The 25,740-nt window shown below is 36.0% G+C and overlaps 2 protein-coding genes across 2 annotated transcripts; both read left to right on the top strand.

Moving 5' to 3' along the window:
- The first annotated feature begins 303 nt into the window (after nucleotides 1-303).
- Nucleotides 304-3,457, top strand: LOC142150456 (olfactory receptor 5G3-like). Its single transcript, XM_075205648.1, has 2 exons — nucleotides 304-339; nucleotides 2,522-3,457. Exons 1-2 carry the CDS (start codon nucleotides 304-306, stop codon nucleotides 3,455-3,457), a joined length of 972 nt encoding a protein of 323 aa, XP_075061749.1.
- A 1,334-nt stretch (nucleotides 3,458-4,791) lies between these two features.
- Nucleotides 4,792-16,381, top strand: LOC142150455 (olfactory receptor 2G3-like). Its single transcript, XM_075205647.1, has 3 exons — nucleotides 4,792-4,879; nucleotides 9,765-9,892; nucleotides 15,446-16,381. Exons 1-3 carry the CDS (start codon nucleotides 4,792-4,794, stop codon nucleotides 16,379-16,381), a joined length of 1,152 nt encoding a protein of 383 aa, XP_075061748.1.
- Nucleotides 16,382-25,740: the final 9,359 nt, after the last annotated feature.

Genomic DNA, 25,740 nt, shown 5'->3' with positions numbered 1-25,740 from the left:
CTGATATTGGGGAGTAATTACGAGCAATCTTCTTCTCCTCCCAATGGACTGATTTTTATCACACATTAGAAAAATATCAAAGAGCTCCCCAAAGATCTACTTGTTTTGCATAGTTGTTTTATAAACCTATATAATGTGTAATATATTAAGGTGGTCACTTCAGTGTTCCACAATATATTGAAATACAGGTGCAGAAAATAATGGTCAAATTAGAATTCCTCTTTGAACTCTGCTATCTACGCACTTCTTTCAATCCATCTAACAGCAAAAAGAGTGCAATACCAAAGTTCCAAGAGATTAGAAATGAGTGATCATCTTCATCAGCAGGAAGTTTCTGATGTAAGTAAAATGTAACTAATTTCCAATAAATAAAATAAAAAACAAATCTATGAAACACACCTCTTAGCAATAAAAAATATGCTGAATAGCCTGACAGTGATTTTTCAAGATGAGGAAACATTTAGTGATTTGATTCCTGAAATTACTCACCATAAAATGTTTCAAGGAAACTTGGCATATGCCTAAGGAACATTATTCTGAGTCAGCATATCAAATAATTTAAGCTCATTTTATTTAATTTTGGCTTTATTATTTTTGCTAGTTGTTTTTTTGACAACCAACCATTTCTCATTTCTCCCAGTATTAGTGGTTTAGAACAGGGATGTTAGATAAAGGGAAAATGAGAATTTGGATGCATAGTGACTGTTGTCATTTATTTTTAAATTCAACTTTTGAAAATATTGTATGTACTTTGTTTACTGAAGAGCATCTATAACTTGTAGTGCTGGGTGAATATTACATATGAGAGAAGATACAGAAGAATGTCACACTAGACCAGGTCATTCCACAGAGGTACAATGTTCAATGTTTATTGTATATAAATAAGCGCAACAAAAAATAAATGTGGAATTTTGCAATGAACAATTAATGCCAGAAATGTGGGAAATTCCGCAGCCAAACGCACAATAAGGTGAATATGTTGCAGAACAATTTTGAAAAAGTTGCTCAGCATTAATGACTATATGATTACAATATTTTAGAAAGAGACACTTTTTTTTTAACTAAATGAAAAGATCATCTTAAAAATAAAGATGATCAAGTTATTATGTGACTACAAAATGTTTGGCAGCCTGCAGAGGATTCCAAAACTTTTTATCTCTGAGTTAATCTATGTTTCTCTATAGAAAGAACATAAAATCAATCTGCATATCTCCTGTAAATATATTAGAACATTGATCTTCTTTTCTTCACTGCCTGGGAAATGAGTGTTTCAAAGTCACCAACAATATTATTAAAAAAAAAATCAGGGTGCTGAAGAAAGGATATATATGCTGATTATATTTTATTCTGCTTTCTGTATATTTCGTTTGTCTCTGCATAACTGACTGCTGTTACAGTTGCCTCTCTCTCTGCAACTTACATCTAAACTCCTTGACAATATGCCAAATAACCGACACTAAGGCAAAAATGAGCGCATACCACATCGAATGACTGTTGCTTAAAGCTATAGTCAAGGTTTTAGAGACCAAATTGTGTCTGTTCACTACCAGTCTGACTTCTTTTACTCCCACCATGCCCACAGGTGCCCTTCTGTCCTTCTGTCAGAGCACATCTTACATTAAAACCTAAAATAAAAACTAAATAATGTACTTTTTTCTTGGCCCTATAACTTCATCAGAGCTTGTGTAAAAGACAGCAAAGTACATATATTTTGTATACCTATAATTGTGAGAAAAATCTTAGTACAGTTTGGGTGAAACTTTCTGGTGTTGCTTCAATTGTTTAAATTTTAATATGAGAGGAACCATGGAGTTGATTTTTCCCCATGTTTCCTAGATTTAGCTGTCTATAATGTCCAAAAGTTATAAATACCCATTTACTTCATTATGTTACCAACCGAATTTCTGATGTGTTCCAAAAAAAATATTATACAGTTCACCAGGGTAGACTATAGAAAAAAAATATTCGAGTGTAAAAAGAACATCTCCTGAACATGAACATTTGTCTGGATTTTATTGAGATATTAAATATTATGGTAATTAAGTGGTTAAAGCACAACCAAGACCAGCATAGTGTTATCATGCGAGCGATATAAACATATGTGCGTGTCCTTTCAAATAGAGACTAATGTTGTCATTAATGTAATAGCGTTACTGTTGTTGTTATAGATTATCATGGTGATATTAGGAATAAGTGTGGATTATAATTATTTAATATTACTTTATATAATATGGCAGTTGAAGCCATTCTAGAGTTGTGTTCTCTGTATAAAAACACTTTGCCTTGTGATTATGAATAGGTACCATTCAGTGACTAGTAATATACTGTATTTTGTACTAGAGACAGTATAACTCTATTTCTTTAAATCCTGAAGTTTGTCTTCTCTAAGTTGTGTTTTCTAAAATTCAGTTAGAATTGATTAGCAGTACCTACTTTTTTGCATATTGCCATTACCAATAACTAATATACAGTATAATTTAATAGCTAATAAACGTTGTTATACTTTGCTCAATCAACACAGGGGAACAACCAGACTGAGTTTATCCTCCTGGGATTTCAGTGTACCCAAAATGTGAGGATTTTGCTCTTTATTCTCTTCCTTGTGATTTACTGTGTGACTATATGTGGGAATCTCCTGATAATCACACTGGTGTCCTACAACAAGAACCTCCATTCTCCTATGTACTTCTTCCTCACACAACTCTCTATGAATGACATCTTGGTAACCACAGATGTTGTCCCCAGCATGCTTTATATTTTAATAAATGAAAGGGAAAGTATTAATTTTTTTAGCTGTTTCACTCAATTATACGTATTCTGTGCCTCAGAGTCATCTGAGTGTTTTCTTCTCACGGTGATGTCTTATGACAGATACTTGGCCATTTGCAAACCCCTACGTTATGCCTCTATAATGAACAGTGCATATTGCATGAAATTGGCTGTCATCACTTGGATGTTTAGTTTTTCCATTATATTAATTCACACTGTAACAACATCAATGCTACAATTTTGTGGACCAAACATTATTGACCATTTCTTCTGCGATCTTGTTCCCCTATTGGAAATTTCTTGTTCAGATACAAAAATTGTTCAATTAGAGCTTTTTTTACTAAGTGTTCCTTTGGATATTATACCATGTGTAATAATCATAGCATCTTATGTTAATATCCTTTATACTATTTTATGGACTCTATCTAATACTGTAAGACAGAAAGCCTTCTCCACGTGTAGCTCCCACCTGAGTGTGGTGTGCATTTATTTTGGGACTCTGTTTGGTGTTTATGTTCTACCAACAAAAGGACAATCATTGAACATAAGCAAATTCTTATCACTCATATACACAGTTGTAACCCCTTTGATAAATCCCATTATATACAGCCTCAAGAATAAGGACATAAAGAAAGCTTTGCACAAAACAATCAATAAAAATATATTTTATAACAATTGTGCACTATAGAAAACATGCATGTTTGAATCAATACAAGATTTCACTATTTCTGGATGATGTACTTTTAACCTTGTCCTTGCCACAAACTTATTCCCCACCTATTTGTACAGCTAGAACAATACAGTCAACGCTCAGGATAAAAAATGGACAACTCCAAATCTGAAGCACTCGCCCTTCACCTCCCTCCAAAAGTCTAATAAATTGTTAGAAATTAATTTTTAAGGCCAATGGGCTCTCTTTCAATCCAATCCATTTTACTAGCCATAGATTATAGCTAACTTTTTTAATCCAACTACCCTCTGTTACTTTCTCTTATTAAACTGCAATTATCCAATTGGATTTCTCTTTACATCTTGTTGTTCCAAAGGATAAACGTTATAAATTGAATATTTTGTTCAAGCTGTTGTATTTTTCAAATGCAGCAGTTAAAGTCCCGACTCATTTGGTCTACTCCCTTCAATCACTTTGTGGTATATTTATTTGAAATGTCAAAAATCCCAGAAATAGAAGAATTTGTCTAGCTAAATCTATCCACAATGTGGTCTTGGGTCTTAGCGCTTACTACCATGCCACCCAACTGAGCCATCTTCTCTACTGTCATGCTGGCCCAGTCATTAAAAAGTGGGTCAATATTGAGTAAACTGTGTCTAGCGAGCTTGAAGTACGATTCTTACCATTGCTTCCCATGAGCCTTAGACCAGCCTCAGCTTATGTTATTACAGCTATCTACTTCACACTGGAGACATGGGATAAACTGAACAAACATCTGTGAGTAGATGCATGAAGCTGGGAGTTTATGGTGGGCTTGAAAAGTGGAAATGTTGCTATAGCCAATATTCAGATACTAGCATTCATTCTTTAGAATGTAATAAATAAATAATAACTAGAATCTGATTGGTTGATATAGACAAAATCTCCACTTTTCAGACCCGCCGGAAACTCGCAGCTTGATACATTTAACAACTGGAGTAAGTGCCATACCCATCCTCACTCACACCCATTTGGAACATCCACTCTTTCCCCTAGGTCATAGAACTGCTTTTGTACAAGGCTGTACAAAAGCCGATATTTTAGGTGAAGGCTCACCTACAATATCGGTGAGTTTGGATAGAGTTCTCCATATTATGGGAGAATATGCCACACACACCTTTTCAGACATGAGGGAAAAATACATTCTTCATCACACTCTACAATTTTACTGTATTTAACTGAAAAGTATTGTACAGGCTCCAAAAAAAATCTTAAAAACATAGACCCTCCCGAAACAGTTTGAGTGTTTCTTTATTTACACCCTAGGAAGAATGGATCCCCCCCCTTCGATCAGCAGAGCCTTTTTAACCAGCATGGGAGCAAGACCCGTTGATCTTGCTGGACTGAGAAGGATACTTGCTCACACACCAATTCATCACAAAATCTTCAATCAACATGGCGGTAAGTGGGAACATCTACACAACATCTACACAGTTTACACTAAATGGTATATGGTCCTACCAGATTGCAAACTATCTATCCTTAAATTTCCAATTTAAGCTGGTGGAATTAAGAACACAAAGGTAACTTGTTGCCAATTTGATGGTACTATCCAGCAATATTTTGATTCTAGGACAGCATTGTAAACCTGATCTAACAGCTTATCAATATTTGACTGCCCAAGGACCCCTTGATCACTTTATTATGCCAACCACTTAGATCACTAGATAAATATTTTAATAAATTAATTAAACCCATCTTCAATGCAACTGCAAATTGCTTGTAACTGGGAAAAAGCATCACATACCAGTAGAGCCTTATCTTATGGGATTGATGTATGGCTTTTCTTCTTTCATACATGAACTGCTCATGCCTCCATACTTCAGTAACTAGATTATTTCAGTGAGGTACACTAGGTGGTTAAGTCGCTATCCATGCCCTAGCTATAATAACCTTGGCCAGGGAGGTTAAGCTAAATATATATTTGAAGTGTGGTTTACTTAAATTTTCTTCTAATGTAATGCCAAATAGACAGATCTTAGGGAATAACAAAAGGGTCACAGGTAGTGTGGAGGAGATGCAGTCCCAAACTTGGCCCCAGAAGGACTTTACCATAAAAGATGCCAAAAAGTGCCCTCAGTGATACCGTACCGGGGGCTCTCTGAAGAGATACGCAGTCCCATCACGTGCATCTTGGTTGGTGTTAAGTATACTCTGTGTAAAAAGGGATCTGCTGGAGTCTAAGACTAGATGTGGCATGTCTAGTACTTCCAACTACCATATTCCACTTCTCATCATAAAGAACCCCTAGATCGGTTTCCCATTTTATTCTGAGGAGATCTAATCCTCTCAGAGACACCTGAGGTAACAATAAGGCAAAGAGCACAGAAATAGTTTTATATGACCTCTTTTATATAAGGGGCAGAACATGTTCAATAGTAACCACCCCAAACCACATAAAAAAGTGAAGGCAACACGTTTTCTTCATACATGCGATAGCCCATGTACATTGTACGTTCATTCTCAACCACAAAAAAAATATTTTTTAATAATATGGAAACTTTTGAAGAACAACAATCAACTGCTCTTTTTCTGCTCACTGTGGCCAGAAGATTACAAGTACAAACCCGAAGGGAAAAAAGGAGAAATAATAGATATTGTTGGACGAAAAGAGTGGTTCAAGAGGAGAGACTCACTATCTCCTATGTCCCTGCTGCAGGAGATATGGGTCAACAACCCCGATGACTTCAGGAATATCCTGAGAATGAATGAACCCACATTACAGGAACTGCTTCAACTAATCACTCCCATCATTCAGAAGGAGGATACCTGTTTAAGGAGTCTCATATCTGCTGAGTAGAGACTGGTTGCTACAGTAATATTTCTGGCAACAGAAAGGACACCGACTGATCTGAAATACAACACATCAATTTCACCGCAAGCTCTGGGTTTGATAATACCAGAGACCTTTGATTCTATCATTGAAGTTCTCTATGACAGTATATGAAGGTTGGTAAACATAAATAGTCTTTTTTAAATCTAAATGTATAATTTTATTTACATACATTAAATTTACAATATATAATAAATTTATAAAGTACAAACCAATAAAAGCAGGCACATATACAGTTTATAATTAGTCATATTGCAACATGTCACTATTATCCATTTGTGATGACCTTCTACTGAAGTGTTTTATGTTTGAGCTGCATATAGCGGTAGAAGTCAGGAATGGTATTGGCATTAAATATTGCCCCCCCCATACTACCATGCTTCATCTGTGTATGCCAAAATGTGTACGAAGTGTCTGGCTGCGATTTGCTGACGTTAAAATTGTGTCCAGGTACAAATCTTCTTTGGTAGCCCTACACAAGAGGTTGCACACCAAACGTTCCAATTCCACTGGTATCATCCTACTAACGCTTTCCATTTTGCTTGCTAGCATTTGTCCAAGTAGGTCAAATGTGTGTGGTTCAGGTTTTTTGGCCATCAAAGTGTTTGCGCATTCCATCATATTTGTAGTTAGCGCATCACTTTCATCAACATCACAGAGCCTTTTTTTTTCTTTGCTGTTGCGTTTGTGGTGGAATTACAACCTCAGGTACATCATGGCTGTTGACTGTCACCTGGGTTCCCTGTCCAATAGTTGTAGTTGTCTCTTCTTGGTCATAAAATTCTATCATGAGTTCTTGTGACAGGACAGATGGCTGAGTATTGTTAAAATGAGAGAAAATGAGTACAATATTAAATGCATGTAATTAAACTCTTTCACTCATCTTTATGTTTTAGTTTCCTGCAATGGTAGAACTGTGGTGGTGCCCTTGCTGGGAAACTGTGGTGGTGGCCTTAATGGGAAACATGTCAGAATTATGCTTTCATCCAACAGTGGATCTTTTTATTTTAATTATAAAGGATTTTTCAGCATCATTCTAATGGCCATAGTGGATGCGAATTATGAATTCTTATTTGTGGACATTGGAAAAAATGGTACCGTGTCTGATGGCGGTGCATTTGAGCAGACTCCCTTTCATGGTAAATTAAAAAACAATGAACTTAATATTTCAACTGGAAGTAATAGAAAATATGTACTTAATTTTGTGTTTGTTGCATATGAGGTATTTGCGTTGCACAAAAATGTATTGAAACCTTACCCACAACGCAATCTGTCTACAGAAAGGCAGATATTTAATAATAAACTGTCACGAGCTAGTCGTGTTGTTGAAAAAACGTTTGGAATTCTCAGTAACAGATTCTATTCTGCTAATAATCTGCGTTTGGACAAGATAGACAAAGTGTTGATGGCCTGTTGTGTTCTGCATACCTTTCTAAGATGACAAACCTCCTGTGTACGCAATTCACACACTTATGAGAACAACAATGTTGAGGTAATGGTGGTAGTTAGCTTGCAACCTTTAAAGTCGTGCCACCTTGGAAATGCAAGTGCCAGTGCAAAATTAATCAGGGAGGCGTACCTTCAATATTTTAAAGGGAGGGGGGGGGGTACAGTACCATGGCAGAATGAGTGTATCTGACATTTGTGCATAAGCATGTTATGTATGCAAACTTTTTTGTTAAGTATTTCAACTGTAATAATCCTGTTACACAGCAACAGCGTAATATACTTTACTTACAGTTCCACTAAGAGGTATGTCATCTGCTTGGACCACATCAGTAGGAGAACTGCTGTCCGTATCCAGGCTGCAGGTGGACTGGCGTTTTCTTTCATTTTCACAAATGAAGTGAAGAAGGTCAAAGTACCACAGCTTTGGCACATAAACATCATCTGCACCTGCCCCTGTTTTGTTGGAGGCCTCAACCTTATTTCGTTATTTTTTGTATGTAGGCCAAAGGTTCTGTATTTTGCTCTTTGCCCATTCCAAATTTGCTCCAGGGTAATGTGGCAGGCAGCTTTCACAAGTTCTTGCATAGCCACATTATGTAACATTCTTTTACAATATTCCTTTCATTTTATTTTCCACAATCATGGTGCGCCCTATAAGTCTCAATGAAATCCCTCATGAGCCCCACGTTGCGGTCATGTGACATTTTCAGGTTCTGTTTAAAAATAAAAAGACAGAGTCATGATCATCTTTTGTCCTATGATAATCTCAACAATATATAGTACTATTTTTATACTAGTACTAGTGTATCATAAATAATACTAATAAGTATAAGCAAAGAATTTTGCATATACACATATTAACATTCACAAAATATATATTTATGCAGTTGATACAATAAGCACATCTGTACAAGAAAAATTAATAATCATAACTTGGATGTAAGGTGTAAAACACTCGTAGCATCAGTTGGCATTTCTCTGACCACTAGGGGTTAAATATATTGATATTTTCGCCGAACACGAAGTTATACACAAATGGTCTTCACCCACAATGCTCCATTCTGTACAGGTACCACCACTGATTGGTCCACAACTGAAACGTACGCCAATGTCTGAGTGTATAAAGTTACAGAGGAGCCTGCCTGGCGCAGAGGGACGTAAGAAGATGGCGGATGAGGAGCAGATGTCGGTGGGGATGCGAGACATAGCAAAAAAATGTGTAGAAGTAGTGGAGGGGGGTGGAGAAGAAGAAGAAATACAATTAACGGGCCTGAAAAGAGCAAGGGCAATGAGCCCGAGAGAGATGGAGATGATGGTAAAAGTACTGGACCAATACGACTACGACTGCCAAAAGAGAAAATACTGAAGAGCTAATACCAGAAAGGAACTAATAATGCAGAAATTACTAAAACAAATTAAGGAGAAACTTGGAAAGAAAATAAATACATTTCAAGTACAGAAGCGTTGGTCAGACCTAAAAAATAAAAAACACCGAAGACTGATGCGAATTTGTAGAAAGGGAATTTGACTGCTTAAAGGTCTTTTAGGTGAATTTGTAGGTAAACGACTAACAATAGTATATAGTATATTAAAAATGTTGTATTATTTCCAGAAAGAAGAATGCACGATGACATGTGCTGCGTAGGTACCGAAAATGTTAAAGTTGAACAACCACTTATTAAAGCTGAAAAGATAGATACAGAATTAGAAGGAAAAAAACATGTATTAATAGAAGGTATTTGAAGTCACATGTGGTAAAATGTAAAATGTTTTGGCGAGAAAAGTATACCGTTATAATAACCTAAATGGTGCCTGTTTTACAGAACCGATGGAGGTAAAGGGCACCTTTGCAGAGATGCAACAAGAGGAACCACAACATAAAGTTATTACGAGCAGGGTAGGAGGTGAACACATTAGAACTTTACTTGGTGTTGGAAAAGAACTACATTTTATTACAGATAGAGAAGTTAAATGCTAACCTTTTTTTTTCTCCTTTTGTCGTAGATACCATCGTCATATCGGACGAAAGTTCTGAGGGAGCAAATAATCTTGTTAGTCCTTTACAGGGTGTGGTAGAGAAGATGGAAAAGATTGACAAATATTTTAAAGAATTGAAGACAAACATCAATGATGTAAAAAAAAAAATCAAAAACGTAGAAAAAAGCTTCATGGAGATGGTTAAGTTTTTTTCAGAAGCTTATGCCGCAAAGCACTAGGGACTTTTAACATTAAAAAGTAAAATTTTAGAGTAATAATAAAAATATGTTGAAACATTTTTTATTTTTTTTTACTTTATTTTTTAAAGCATATTTCAACAATAAATCTTTTGGATGTACAATATGTGGTTTATTCTGTGTATTTTACAAATATATGCCTTAACAAGTAAATAAAGGTTTCAATATAAAACATCTTAAATGTACATGTAAAGTGTTTTACAGAACAAAGGTGCAAAATGCAGAACTATTTACACAGGTACTAATATGCAGCCAGACATATATAAAATACACAGCTATACACATCTATAGGAAACACACAACCGTGTTTTATACACAATAATGTATTTAATTATGCAGGCAGACAAATGTAATACACATATTTAACCTTTTTATTAATTTATATAGAGTGTACAATCAAGTGACACATAGCTATAATTAAGGTGACAGACATTAGCAATACACATATAAATAAAACTTTGTTTGTTATAAGACTACACTGACAAAGGTTTATAATTAAACTTACAGTGCATCCGGAAAGTATTTACAGCGCTTCACTTTTTCCACATTTTGTTATGTTACAGCCTTATTCCAAAATGGAATAAATTCCTTTTTCCCTCAAAATTCTACACACAATACACTAAAATGACAACGTAAAAAAAGTTTTTAAATTTATTAGAAATAAAAAACTAAGAAATCGCATGTACATAAGTATTCACAGCCTTTGCCATGAAGCTGAAAATTGAGCTCAGGTGCATCCTGTTTCCACTGATCATCCTTGAGATGTTCCAACAGTTTAATTGGAGTCCACCTGTGGTAAATTCAGTTGATTGGACATGATTTGCAAAGGCACACACCTGTCTATATAAAGACGCACACTTGACAATGCATGTCAGAGCACAAACCAAGCATTAAGTCAAAGGTATTGTCTGTAGACCCCCGAGACAGGAAAATCTGGGGATGGGTACAGAAAAATATCTGCTTCTTTGAAGGTCCCAATGAGAACAGTGGCCTCCATCATCCATATATGGAAGAAGTTCGGAACCACCAGGACTCTTCCTAGAGCTGGTTGGCGATTGGGGAAGATGGGCCCTAGTCAGGGAGGTGACCAAGAACCCAATGGTCAATCTGTCAGAGCTACAGCATTCTTCTGTGGAGAGAGGAGAACCTTCCAGAAGGACAACCATCTCTGCAGCAATCCACCAATCAAGCCTGTATGGTAAAGACGCCAGACGATAGTCAATCCTTAGTAAACTGCACATGGCAGGCCGCCTGAAGTCTGCCAAAATGCACCTGAAGAACTCTCAGACCATCAGAAGCAAAATTCTCTGGTCTGATGAGACAAAAATTTAACTCTTTGGCGTGAATTCCAGGCGTCATGTTTGGAGGAAACCAGGCACCACTCATCACCAGGCTAATACCATCCTCACAGTGAACCATGGTGGTGGCAGCATCATGATGTGGAGATGTTTTTCAGCGGCAGGAACTGGGAGACTAGTCACGATGATGGAGCTTGAGAGGTGCTGCAAAGAGGAATGGGTGAAACTGGACAAAGATAGGTGTGCCAAGCTTGTGGAATCATATTCAAAAATACTTGAGGCTGTAATTGCTGCCAAAGGTGCATCAACAAAGTATTGAGCAAAGGCTGTGAATACTTATGTATATGTGATTTCTTAGTTTTTGCTTTTTAATAAACTTGCAAAAATTTCATAAAAACTTTTTTCCCGTTGTCATTTTGGGGTATTGTGTGTAGAATCTTGAGGGAAAAAAGGAATTTATTTTGGGATAAGGCTGTAACATAACAAAATGTGGAAAAAGTGAAGCGCTGTGAATACTTTCAGGATGTACGGTACGCTATACGCATTAATGCAATAGACATCTGCTATTGCTTTACTGCTAGAAGCACCTAATTAAAAAATGAGTGATGTGCGGACACCACACCACGTGGGACTGGTACAGGCATCAGAAATTAACATACACACGCCCTCTAAGGAGTTTCAGCTTGAGGAACTATTGGCACTTGGTCGTGGATCGATCGAAAAATTATACACACTACATGATCGTTAGGTGAATTGGTCAGAATATATTAAACAGTATGACCAATCAAATGAGCCAACAATCAGCACTTTGGCACGACTTTAGACCATCATTTCACTGTACACCCAAACCCGACTTCTGACCGAACGGTCGTATGTTGGCTGATTTGCCTGATTATTGGACGAAAAGGTTTCAGTGTGTTCCTAGTCTTAATTTTCCAGCTAGGTTAAGCTTAAATGTCTTTATGGTTGACCTTACTTGTCTACATTGTATATTATTTTTAACGGTTTTCTATGTGTGTGGCAAATTCACGGTTAACAAGAATTTCAAACATGTACACAGTAATGTTTGCTGTTCTTCTTACATAAACACAATAAAAATATTATAAAATGTAGCCATTTAAAGATTGAACGGAAAAAATGATATAGTTTATTTTGGCTTTAACTGGGAGCTGAGAACTGAAAAGATGACCTTTAACATTCAACTTGACCTAATTGACTTAATTCTGCCTTGGCTGTCAAATCTAAATAGAGCTTGTCCAAAATAACAATCATAATGTGGAGTCCAAGTGTACTTATAGGAATTACGTTTAATTGCATGAATAAAATGGCTGAATGCTAAACAGTTTGATCAGGTAATGATTTCACACACGATCAGATAGTGGTCACTCTTTGCTTGCATTCTTCACCAAACCAGATTGACATCTGACAGACTCCAATTAGAAGTTGATCAAGAATGGTGATCATTTTTAACATTTTTAATAAATGTAAGAATACATTTGTTAATTAATTAAAAGAGCATTTTGGACTCTACAGTGTTGGATTGTATATTTTTCTTATGAAAATCAGATCACATTGTACTTCAACATGTTAGTTATTACAGAACCATTTCTCGATTACTCAGTGTCGGTGAACAGTGGTCAGGTGTACTTATAGGAACAAAGTTGAATATTTTAATTTTCAGACCTTCTTGTTTCTTAATGTTACAGAAAATACAATGGAAATACAGCATTACATGTTTTGCTTTTAATGATGTTACTGGTTCTCCTGATATTGGGGAGTAATTACGAGCAATCTTCTTCTCCTCCCAATGGACTGATTTTTATCACACATTAGAAAAATATCAAAGAGCTCCCCAAAGATCTACTTGTTTTGCATAGTTGTTTTACAACCCTATATAATGTGTAATATATTAAGGTGGTCACTTCAATGTTCCATAATATATTGAAATACAGGTGCACTATTCACTTATTTCAATCTATCTAACAGCAAAAAGAGTGCAATACCACAACTCCAAGAGATTAGAAATGAGTGATCATCTTCATCAGCAGGAAGTTTCTGATGTAAGTAAAATTTAACTAATTTCCAATAAATAAAATAAAAAACAAATCTGTGAAACACACCTCTTAGCAATAAAAAATATCCAGAATAGCCTGACAGTGATTTTTCAAGATGAGGAAACATTTAGTGATTTGATTCCTGAAATTACTCACCATAAAATGTTTCAAGGAAATTTGGCATATGCCTAAGGAACATTATTCTGCATATCAAATAATTTAAGCTCATTTTATTTAATGTTTGCTTTATTATTTATGCTAGTTGGTTTTTGACTACCAACCATTTCTCATTTCTCCCAGTACTACTGATTTAGAACAGGGATGTTAGATAAAGGGAAAATGAGAATTTGGATGCATAGTGACTGTTGTAATTTATTTTTAAATTCAACTTTTGAAAATATTGTATGTACTTTGTTTACTGAAGATTACATATGAGAGAAGATACAGAAGAATGTCACACTAGACCAGGTCATTCCACAGAGGTTCAATGTTCATAGTATATAAATAAGCGCAACAAAAATTATATGAGGAATTTTGCAATGAACAATGAATGTCAGAAATGTGGGAAATTCCGCAGCCAAACGCACAATAAGGTGAATATGTTGCAGAACAATTTTGAAAAAGTTGCTCAGCCCTAATGACTATATGATTACAATATTTTAGAAAGAGACACTTTTTTTTAACTAAATGAAAAGATCATCTTAAAAATAAAGATAATCAAGTTATTATGTGACTACAAAATGTTTGGCAGCCTGCAGAGGATTCCATAACTTTTTATCTCTGAGTTCATCTATGTTTCTCTATAGAAAGAACATAATATCAATCTGCATATCTCCTGTAAATATATATGAAAATTGATCTTCTTTTCTTCACTGTCTGGGAAATAAGTGTTTCAAAGTCACCAACAATAATATTACAAAAAAATCAGGGTGCTGAAGCAAGGATATATATGCTGATTATACTTTATTCTGCATCCTGTACATAATCTATGTCTCTGCATAAGTGACAGCTGTTACGGTTGCCTCTCTCTCTCCAACTTACACCTAAACACCTTAAGAATATGCCAAATAACCGACACTGAGGCAAAAATGAGTGCATACCACACCGAATGACTATTGCTCGATCCTATTGTCAAGGTTCCAAACACTAAATTGTGTCTGTTCACTACCAGTCTGACTTCTTTTACTCCCAGCATGGACACAGGTGCCCTTCTGTCCTTCTGTCAGAGCACATATTACATTAAAACACAAAAGAAAAACTAAATAATGAACTTTTTTCTTGGCCCTATAACTTCATCAGAGCTTGTGTAAAAGACAGCAATGTACACATATTTTGTATACCTATAATTGTGAGAAAAATATCAGTACAGTTTGGGTGAAACTTTCTGGTGTTGCTTCAATTGTTTAAATTTTAATATGAGTTGAACCATGGAGTTGTTTTTTTCCCCATGTTTCCTAGATTTAGCTGTCTATAATGTCCAAAAGTTATAAATACCCATTTACTTCACTAACATAGTATTTATAACCAACAGAAAGTATGATGTGTTCCTAAAAAAATATTATACAGTTCACCAGGGTAGACTGTAGAAAAAAAATAATCTAGTGTAAGGAGAACATCTCCTGAGCATGAAAATTTGTCTGGATTTTATTGAGATAATCAATATTTTGGTTATTAAGGGGTTAAAGCACAACCAAGGCCAACATAGTGTTATCATGCGAGCGATATAAACATATGTGCATGTCCTTTCAAATAGAGACTAATGTTGTCATTACTGTAATAGTATTACTGTTGTTGTTATAGATTATCATGGTGATATTAGGAATAAGTGTGGATTATAAATATTTAATATACCATTTACTGCAGATAATATGGCAGTTGAAGCCATTCCAGAGTTTTGTTCTTTATATAAAAAAAAACACTTTGCCTTGTGATTATGAATATGTATCATTCATTGACTAGTAATATTCTATATTTTGTACTAGAGAAAGTATAACTCTACTTCTTTAAATCCTTTTTTGCATATTGCCATTACCATTATCTAATATACAGTATAATATTTTAGCTAATGAACTTTATTCTACTTTGCTCAATTAATACAGGGGAACAACCAGACTGAGTTTATCCTCCTGGGATTTCAGTGTACCCAAAATGTGAGGATTTTGCTCTTTATTCTCTTCCTTGTGATTTACTGTATGACCATATGTGGGAATCTTCTGATCATCACACTGGTGTCCTACAACAAGAACCTCCACTCTCCCATGTACTTCTTCCTCACACAACTCTCTATGAATGACATCTTGGTAACCACAGATGTTGTCCCCAACATGCTTTATATTTTAATGAATGAAAGGGGAAATATTAATTTTTTTAGCTGTTTCGCTCAATTATATGTATTCTGTGCATCGGAATCATCTGAGTGTCTTCTTCTCACAGTGATGTCTTATGACAGATACTTGGCCATCTGCAAACCCCTACATTATGCCTCTATAATGAACAGTGCGTATTGCATGAAATTGGCTGCTATCTCTTGGATGTTTAGTTTTTCCATTATATTAATTGACACTTTAACAACATCAATGCTACAATTTTGTGGACCAAACATTATTGACCATTTTTTCTGTGATCTTGTTCCCCTATTGGAAATTTCTTGTTCAGATACAAAAATTATTCAATTAGAGCTTTTTTTACTAAGTGTTCCTTTGGATATTATACCATGTGTAATAATCGTATCATCTTATGTTAATATCCTTTATACTATCTTACGGACTCCATCTAATACTGTCAGACAGAAAGCCTTCTCCACATGTAGCTCCCACCTGACTGTGGTGTCCATTTTTTTTGGGACTCTATTTGGTGTTTATGTTGTACCAACAGAAGGACAATCATTGAACATAAGCAAATTCTTATCACTCATATACACAGTGGTAACCCCTTTGATAAATCCCATTATATACAGCCTCAAGAATAAGGACATAAAGAAAGCTTTACACAAAATAACCCATAAAAATATATTTTGTAACAGTTGGGCACTATAGAAAACATGCATGTTTGAATCAATACAATATTTCACTATTTCTGTGTCCAAATCTGAAGCACTCACCCTTCACCTTCCTCCACAATCTAAAAACTTTTTAGAAATGAATTTTGAAGTCCAATGGCGCTCTCTTTCAATCCAATACTTGGCCATTTTACTAACCATAGATTATAACTAACTTTTTTTTATCCAACTACCCTCTGTTTCTTTCTCTTATTAAACGGCAATTAACCAATTGGAATTCTCTTTACATCTTGTTGTGCGGAATGATAAACGTTATAAATTAAACATTTTGTGCAAGTTGTTGTATCTTTTTCAAATGCAGCAGTTAAAGTCCCGACTTATTTACTCTACTTCCTTCAATCACTTTGTGGTACATTTATTTGAAATGGCAAGAATCCCAGAAATAGAAGAATTTGTCTAGCTAAATCTATCCACATTGGGGTCTTGGGTCTTATTGCCTTACTACCATGCCACCCAACTGAGCCATCTTCTCTACTGTCATGCTGGCCCAGTCATTAAAAAGTGGGTCAATATTGAGTAAACTTGGTCTAGCGAGCTGGGAGTACGATTCTTACCTTTGCTTCCCAGGAGCCTTAGACCAGCCTAGCTTATATTATCCCAGCTATCTACTTCACACTGGAGATATGGGATAAACTGAAGAAACAGCTGGGGGTATATGCATGAAGCCCAGAGTTTATGGTGGTTTTGAAAAGTGGAGCTGTTGCCTATCGTATCCATTCAGATACTAGCTTTCATTCTTAAGAATGTACTAGAGAAATAATAATTAGAATCTGATCGGTTGCTATAGGCAACATCTCCACTTTTCAAACCCACTGGAAACGAGCAGCTTGATACATTTAACCCCTAGAATAAGTGCCATACCCATCCTCACTCACACCCATTTGGAAACAACCACTCTTTCCCATAGGTTGTAGAACAGCTTTTGCACAACCTTGGATATTGGTGAGTTTGGATAGAGTTCTCAATATTATGGGAGAATATGCCACATACAGCTTTTCATACATGAGAGAAAAATTCTTCATCACACTCTACAATTTTACTGTATTTAACTGGAAAGTTTTTCACAGGCTCCAAAAAAAATTCTTAAAAACTTAGACCCCCTACACAGTTTGAGTGTTTCTTTATTTACACCCTAGGAAGAATGCCTCCCCCCTCAATCAGCAGAGCCATTTAACCAGCATAAGAGTGAGACCTGTTGATCTTGCTGGACAGAGAAGAATATTTGCTCATACACCAATGCATCACTTTGGTTGTGTGTGGGAACATCTACAAAATTGACACTAAATGGTATATGGTCCCTACTAGATTGCAAACTATCTATACTCATATTTCCAATTTATGCTGGTGGAATTATGAACACAAAGGTACCTTGTTGCTAATTTGATGGTACTATCCAGTAATATTTTGATTCTAGGACAGCATAGTAAAAATAAATATGTTCCAACTGCGCTCGCGAAGTGTTAGTGAAGAAAAAGGGTGAATATTGTAGCAGAATAAATAAAACACATCATATACAATGGCTGGATATAACAAAAATAAAGGTGGTGTATCAATGCATACCATAGAGTGAACTCCAAAATGATCTGAATAGAGAAAAAAAAACCAAAAAAGAGCATAAAATCCTTGGCTCTATGAGTCCACAAAAAAACACACAAAGTCTCTGAAGAACACTAGTAGGATATGGAAGTTGCTGTCAATGGAGTGTAAACCAAATAGGGATCAATCCGGAAATCCACACATGTCCACGTTTGTTAGGATATACCTCAAAAAGAAGAAGGAAAAGAAAGGGAAGGAGGGAGGGGGGGGGGGAAGAAAAATGGAGAGTGAAAAGGAGAAAAGAAGAAAAAAAGAAAAAAAGAAAAGAAGAAAAAAGAGGGTAATATCAGCTGGTTATATGTGTTATGATTGATACACAGTGATATTGTAGTAAGGAATACAACTTGCTGACTGAACAAACTCATGTGACCAGGGGGGGTTAACTAAAAGCAGTTTAATAAGACCCAATATTGGCCATAACGATCAACTACAGTGAATCATGCACAGCATGAAACGCTAACTGAAATATAAACAGAAAAACATGTGAGCAATAAAAATTGGAAGATGAAGTGATGACCGGAGTGTGCACCACCAAACTCACGCTAGTGTTGGTAAAACGGCGTGGAAGCGTTGCTGGATGAAGGAGAATCAAGGTCCAAAGATCTCCTTCAAGATGGAACTCCAGAACAGGCAGGCTGGTTGCAAACGTCGGATCGTGTACGCCAGAATCCGCGGGTGAGATGCGTTCCACAGTGGAGCGCAGAGTCACTTCCTATCTACGGATGCCGGAATGAGTCAAAAAGGTGTCCCAACGCGTTTCATCTCAAACGGAGACTTCTGCAAGGGTAATTGAGCAGAGAGTAATGCGCTGTTAAATAGAGGAGTTCCTGGGAGCCGTTAATTGATGCATAAAATGCTGATTGGATGATAAAGTAAATAAATGCACTGATACACCACCAGTACATAATCATGTGTTGCAGAAAAAGACCACAACACACAGAGAGGAATAAATGATAAGAAAAAATAAACATAAAGCAAAAAAAACAAAAAAAACAACAACAGCAGCAGTGGATAAAATTATGAAACAAACGGCAAAGATGGATAACGTTAATAAACAGGAAGGGAGTTAAATTGGTTCAATAGTATAGATTATCGAGAGAAGGTAATGTGTGTGTTTAAACCATAAGATTGCATATTGAGGTATAACAGACTCACTAGAACTAGAGTGCTGTGTATACCATACTCAAATACAAACAGATCTCATGAATGACCAAAGACAGAACATTAAAATAACATATATATGACTCATAAAAGAACATGCTTTGATTACATTGGTTAAGGTAAACTCAAAAATTGTTTAAAAAATTGTGTTGACCAGAGAATTGATTTAAAAAAAATTTTGTGTTGACCAGAGAGGGAGGGACTGAATCTAAAATTTCTTTGTAGTGAGAACATTAGTTATAATAATTGGAAATAACATGAAATTGTGTGGTTATAACGATTGAAAGTAACACAGGATGGTGCATACTAGAGAAGGAGAAGTCAAAGCTAAACCTCCTTATAGGATGAAGGTGAGTAATAACACATACAGACTATATAGATCATAATCATTATATATATATACAGATGATAGTGAGTCTTAAGTCGTATTTACTAATTGATATGAATTAGTCAATAGATGCAGAGTGAACAATAATGCCTGGCAAAACAGAGGTACCTCATTACATAATAACAAGGATCTTGAAACACATCTGTCGTACAGTAGAATATGTAGAGATAAGATATACGGGATATATGGGAGTATACTTACCCGGTGGGTGCCTGAAAAAAGGGGGAAAAGAAGAGGGGGAGGGGGGAGCGGGGAGGAGAGAAGGAAAAGGGAGAAAACAAAGGCCAAAAATAAAAAACAAAATGATGGTAATAAATAACACCATATATCATATGACATATACATTATATGCCATATGATATATGGTGTTATTTATTACCATCATTTTGTTTTTTATTTTTGGCCTTTGTTTTCTCCCTTTTCCTTCTCTCCTCCCCGCTCCCCCCTCCCCCTCTTCTTTTCCCCCTTTTTCAGGCACCCACCGGGTAAGTATACTCCCATATATCCCGTATATCTTATCTCTACATATTCTACTGTACGACAGATGTGTTTCAAGATCCTTGTTATTATGTAATGAGGTACCTCTGTTTTGCCAGGCATTATTGTTCACTCTGCATCTATTGACTAATTCATATCAATTAGTAAATACGACTTAAGACTCACTATCATCTGTATATATATATATATATAATGATTATGATCTATATAGTCTGTATGTGTTATTACTCACCTTCATCCTATAAGGAGGTTTAGCTTTGACTTCTCCTTCTCTAGTATGCACCATCCTGTGTTACTTTCAATCGTTATAACCACACAATTTCATGTTATTTCCAATTATTATAACTAATGTTCTCACTACAAAGAAATTTTAATGTTCTGTCTTTGGTCATTCATGAGATCTGTTTGTATTTGAGTATGGTATACACAGCACTCTAGTTCTAGTGAGTCTGTTATACCTCAATATGCAATCTTATGGTTTAAACACACACATTACCTTCTCTCAATAATCTATACTATTGAACCAATTTAACTCCCTTCCTGTTTATTAACGTTATCCATCTTTGCCGTTTGTTTCATAATTTTATCCACTGCTGCTGTTGTTGTTTTTTTTGTTTTTTTTGCTTTATGTTTATTTTTTCTTATCATTTATTCCTCTCTGTGTGTTGTGGTCTTTTTCTGCAACACATGATTATGTACTGGTGGTGTATCAGTGCATTTATTTACTTTATCATCCAATCAGCATTTTATGCATCAATTAACGGCTCCCAGGAACTCCTCTATTTAACAGCGCATTACTCTCTGCTCAATTACCCTTGAAGAAGTCTCCGTTTGAGATGAAATGCGTTGGGACACCTTTTTGACTCATTCCGGCATCCGTAGATAGGAAGTGACTCTGCGCTCCACTGTGGAACGCATCTCACCCGCGGATTCTGGCGTACACGATCCGACGTTTGCAACCAGCCTGCCTGTTCTGGAGTTCCATCTTGAAGGAGATCTTTGGACCTTGATTCTCCTTCATCCAGCAACGCTTCCACGCCGTTTTACCAACACTAGCGTGAGTTTGGTGGTGCACACTCCGGTCATCACTTCATCTTCCAATTTTTATTGCTCACATGTTTTTCTGTTTATATTTCAGTTAGCGTTTCATGCTGTGCATGATTCACTGTAGTTGATCGTTATGGCCAATATTGGGTCTTATTAAACTGCTTTTAGTTAACCCCCCTGGTCACATGAGTTTGTTCAGTCAGCAAGTTGTATTCCTTACTACAATATCACTGTGTATCAATCATAACACATATAACCAGCTGATATTACCCTCTTTTTTCTTCTTTTCTTTTTTTCTTTTTTTCTTCTTTTCTCCTTTTCACTCTCCATTTTTCTTCCCCCCCCCTCCCTCCTTCCCTTTCTTTTCCTTCTTCTTTTTGAGGTATATCCTAACAAACGTGGACATGTGTGGATTTCCGGATTGATCCCTATTTGGTTTACACTCCATTGACAGCAACTTCCATATCCTACTAGTGTTCTTCAGAGACATTGTGTGTTTTTTTGTGGACTCATAGAGCCAAGGATTTTATGCTCTTTTTTGTTTTGTTTTTTTCTCTATTCAGATCATTTTGGAGTTCACTCTATGGTATGCATTGATACACCACCTTTATTTTTGTTATATCCAGCCATTGTATATGATGTGTTTTATTTATTCTGCTACAATATTCACCCTTTTTCTTCACTAACACTTCGCGAGCGCAGTTGGAACATATTTATTTGTACTGTATCTACAAGGAGGGATTCCTTGGTTCCCCCGCTGCTGCAAGTGTGTCACCTAGTCTGATATTGAGCGCATATGTATATCTATTGTTAGGACAGCATAGTAAAGCTGATCTCAGAGCTTATCAATATTTGAATGCCCAAGGACCCCTTGGTCACTTTACTATGCCAACCACTTAGATCAGTAGATAAATCTTCAAATAAATTCATCAAACACATCTTCAATGCAATTTCAAATTGCTTTCAACTGGGAAAAAGCATCACAACCATCCCAGAATACTATCATGAATAGAATCGGATGCAGTCTCTTTGGAGAACATAAAAAGTCTGCTTCATAATTGCAAACTCACAGGAACATCATAATCTGCCCACTGCAACTATCATCATAAGTTCTCAATTTCACCTTCTTTAATTGCCTCAACCCTCTGCTTACTGATACCCAATTCATATTAAAAGTTGTTGAGACACTGGAACCACCATCCCCTCTCTCATCTCTGCACCCCCTCTCCTTTTCCTATATGAGTGCTCTAAGCCTGATGGTAGAGAAGCACTATCCTCCACTCCCTTATTTTTTTCTTTCCTACCTAAATTATGTAGTAGACAACCCCAAAAAAAATCAGTTCTTTATTACTTACTAGCTGAAGTACCCGTCATTAAATCTTCAAGTTATTAAGTTATCAATGAGTTGCATGTAACTGTCAACATTTTAAAAATTATTAGCAGCCTAGCAGCTCTTCCCACACACCCGTGAGGTGGCTGACAAGTGTAGTTTTTGTTTTTATATTAAATGTCATCCAAATCGCTTTGGTGGAATGCCCAGAACAGACTCCCCGGGTCATAATTCTGGCCAGCGTACACCAATGGGAGGTCTGACTGGGAACTAAAATCCATAGTATGTTTTCTGTGATCCAACGTTACCAGTCTGTCAAGTTTTAATCAAAATCCATCTAGTGGAAGGCTCAGAACAGGCTCCCCGGGTCAAAGTTCTGCTCAGCGTACACCAACAGGAGGTCCGACTGGGTCCCTAATCCCCCTAAAACCTGGCCAGGATCCAACTGGACCACTTTGCATTGGATTCATTCCAATCGGTGCAGTGGTGTCAAAGATATTCCCCAAAAAAACACAACACACTTTTTATATATATAAACAGATTTTATACAATAGACTGGCCATGGAACTCTATACATTTTCATGTTTCTGTTCTGCTTTTTTTTTTTAAAAAACCTTATATTTGCCTTAGTACTACAAATCATGTTTGCTATGACCTATATTTTATTTTTGCTATTACAAATAAAAAGATTTTAAAAAAAGAAAACATGCATGTTTGAATCTGTGCAGAATTGTTTATAAATATTGTCATGATTATGGCCTAAACAGGATAATTAGGAAAATAATATGTTACTGTTTTCAAGATCTATACTTCTATATCTATATTTCAACCTGGCAATGCTGTAAACAAAATGGCTGTCAGCAAATCCCTGGATGTAAGCAAACAAGGGGTTAATGTACGTTGGTGAAGAAAACAAAGACTAATTTTTGTCACTTTATCTTTATTAATTTTTAAGGGATGCTATTATTACAGAAGGGCAAACAACCCTTTTTCATGACACAGGTAAGAGTTCAAGGAACCCTAAAATGATTGGCAAACACCTATGATGATGGAAGAACTGTATGGGTCAAATCCAAGTTTAGTATGTAATCCTTATAGGAAAGAGTAGTGATTAAAACAATATTTCCCTGAATACATGATTACATTTGTAAGCACTGAAAGTAAAAAATAACATATTTTAATTATAAATACATGCCTCCCATTGAACGTATTGAAATTATGTAACTCTACTAGAATCCAAATAATGTAACTATGTTTCAAATGTATATGTGCAGAAAAAAATGACATGTGTAGTGAAATTAAGGCCATGGGGAATATTTACTGAACTGCGGATTTGAAAAAGTGGAGATGTTGCCTATAGCAACCAATCAGATTCTAGTTATCATTTATTTAGTACATTCCATAAAATGACAGCTATAATCTGATTGGTTGATATAGGCAACATCTCCACTTTTTCCATCCTGCAGTTTAGTAAATATTCCTCCATATCTCTGTTATGTTCCAGAAGACAGTTAAATATAGTTTGGGTACATTAATAGATATGAACGTAAAAGGGAAAAAAGTGGTCTGTTTGTAGTAAACTTTATTGTCATAACAAAAAGCCTCTTTTGGTGATGTCATAGATAAGGGATTTTTTTGGTCAACAGAGAAATATTTTCAATTGTTAGTTTGCAAAGAACAGTCTGCCACGAAGAAATTATCAAAATCTAACCTTTCCCTGGCACCAGATTATTTGAAAGAGTACATCGGTGTTGTATTTCTTTTTCTGAGTCTTTTTTTATTTTTTATTTTAAGAAACTGATTTGCATTTGTATGTCTGCATATCAATTTGTTATCACTACATTATTCAGTAAGCATTGTGAATTTTTGTCATATTAAATCCCATTTAATAACTGTTAATTCTGTCTTTGTGTTCTTAAAGACTCCACGTGTCAGATAGGCTTTGTTTCTTTAATGTTATATTTATGCAGGAAATTTTGTTTACAATAAATCTGATTAAATATGGCTGTGATTGCATTCTGTGATAAGTGAGTAATTCAGTTCTTGAACTAAATCTTGACAGTACTTTGAGTTTAAAAGTGAATCTGAGATTTATTTTGGATTAAAGTCATTTTAGGCCAGGTAGTTTTATGTTTTTATTAATGCACTGCTTCCATAATATTTGCTTCTCTTTTCATCTCCTTTATTAGCCATGCACCTTGCACTACTTCTGCGTACAGATGAGCACTTCAACCTTTGGAGCTTGAATCTGTTGTTAAGATAGTCTATTTGGTCCTGAGAGGGATACTCCCCTTTCCTTTAATACTGAAACCTGCTACCAGTCAAGTAGACTTTCCGGTACTCTGTGTAAATCTTGTAGACTGATCTAGAGGCCTGGACTGCAATCCCACTGATTGAGTAACTTTAGTTGAAGACTCTCACCCATGGAAGTATGATTTAGGAAAATATCCCTAAGAGCCTGAGACAATCCCTTTTTGAGTGTTGTTGTATCCATTGCGTTTGTCAGATGTTGAATTTTCCAAAGCTTTCCCCATTAGGTTTTGCCTTTCACTTTGTCTATTTGTATGCCCAGAAATTGCAAGTGTTGAGCTGGCACTAGGTGACCCTTGACAGTATTTATGACCCAACCATGATCCTGCAGAAAAGTACTTTGAGTATTTTGTTTTGTGCACTGTTCCCTGATTTCCTTTTTACCAGAATAAGGCCAAACTGCAACTCCCCGCTCTCTAAGAGCAGCCATAATAACTGGTAGCACCTTGTAAATGCTCTGGGAGATGTTGAGAGTCCAAATGGCAGCACGGTGGCTTAGTGCTTAGCACTTCTGCCTTATAGCACTAGGGTCATGAGTTCTATTCCCTACCATGGCCTTAACTGTGTGGAGTTTGTATCTTCTCTGCGTGTTTGTGTGGGTTTCCTCTGGGTGCTCTGGTTTCCTCCCACTCTCCAAAAAACATACTGATAGGTTAATTGACTGCTATTAAATTGCCATAGTGTCTCTCTCCATCTGTGTATGTGTAATATAGGGAATTTAAATTGTAAGCTCCAATGGGGCAGCGACTGATGTGAATGAATTCTCTGTACAGCTCTGCAGAATTAGTGGTACTATATAAATAATTTGATGATGATGATGTAAATTGGAAATGGTGTCCCAGGCTGTAGAACATGAGAAAGCAATGGAGTTATGTTGCAATTGGGACTTGTATATAGGCAACCTGCAGATCTATTGATGTAAAGAATTCATTCCCTATTGCATTGAGAAAAGAGTTTGAATTTGAGAAAAAAGTTATGTGGAAATGTTTTGCATTTACAAACTGAT

This window comes from Mixophyes fleayi, chromosome 4, assembly GCF_038048845.1.
Source record: "Mixophyes fleayi isolate aMixFle1 chromosome 4, aMixFle1.hap1, whole genome shotgun sequence".
NCBI classification, from domain to species: Eukaryota; Metazoa; Chordata; class Amphibia; order Anura; family Limnodynastidae; genus Mixophyes; species Mixophyes fleayi.
Note: the sequence above shows the minus strand (reverse complement) of the source record. Positions and strands in the feature narration are given on the sequence as shown.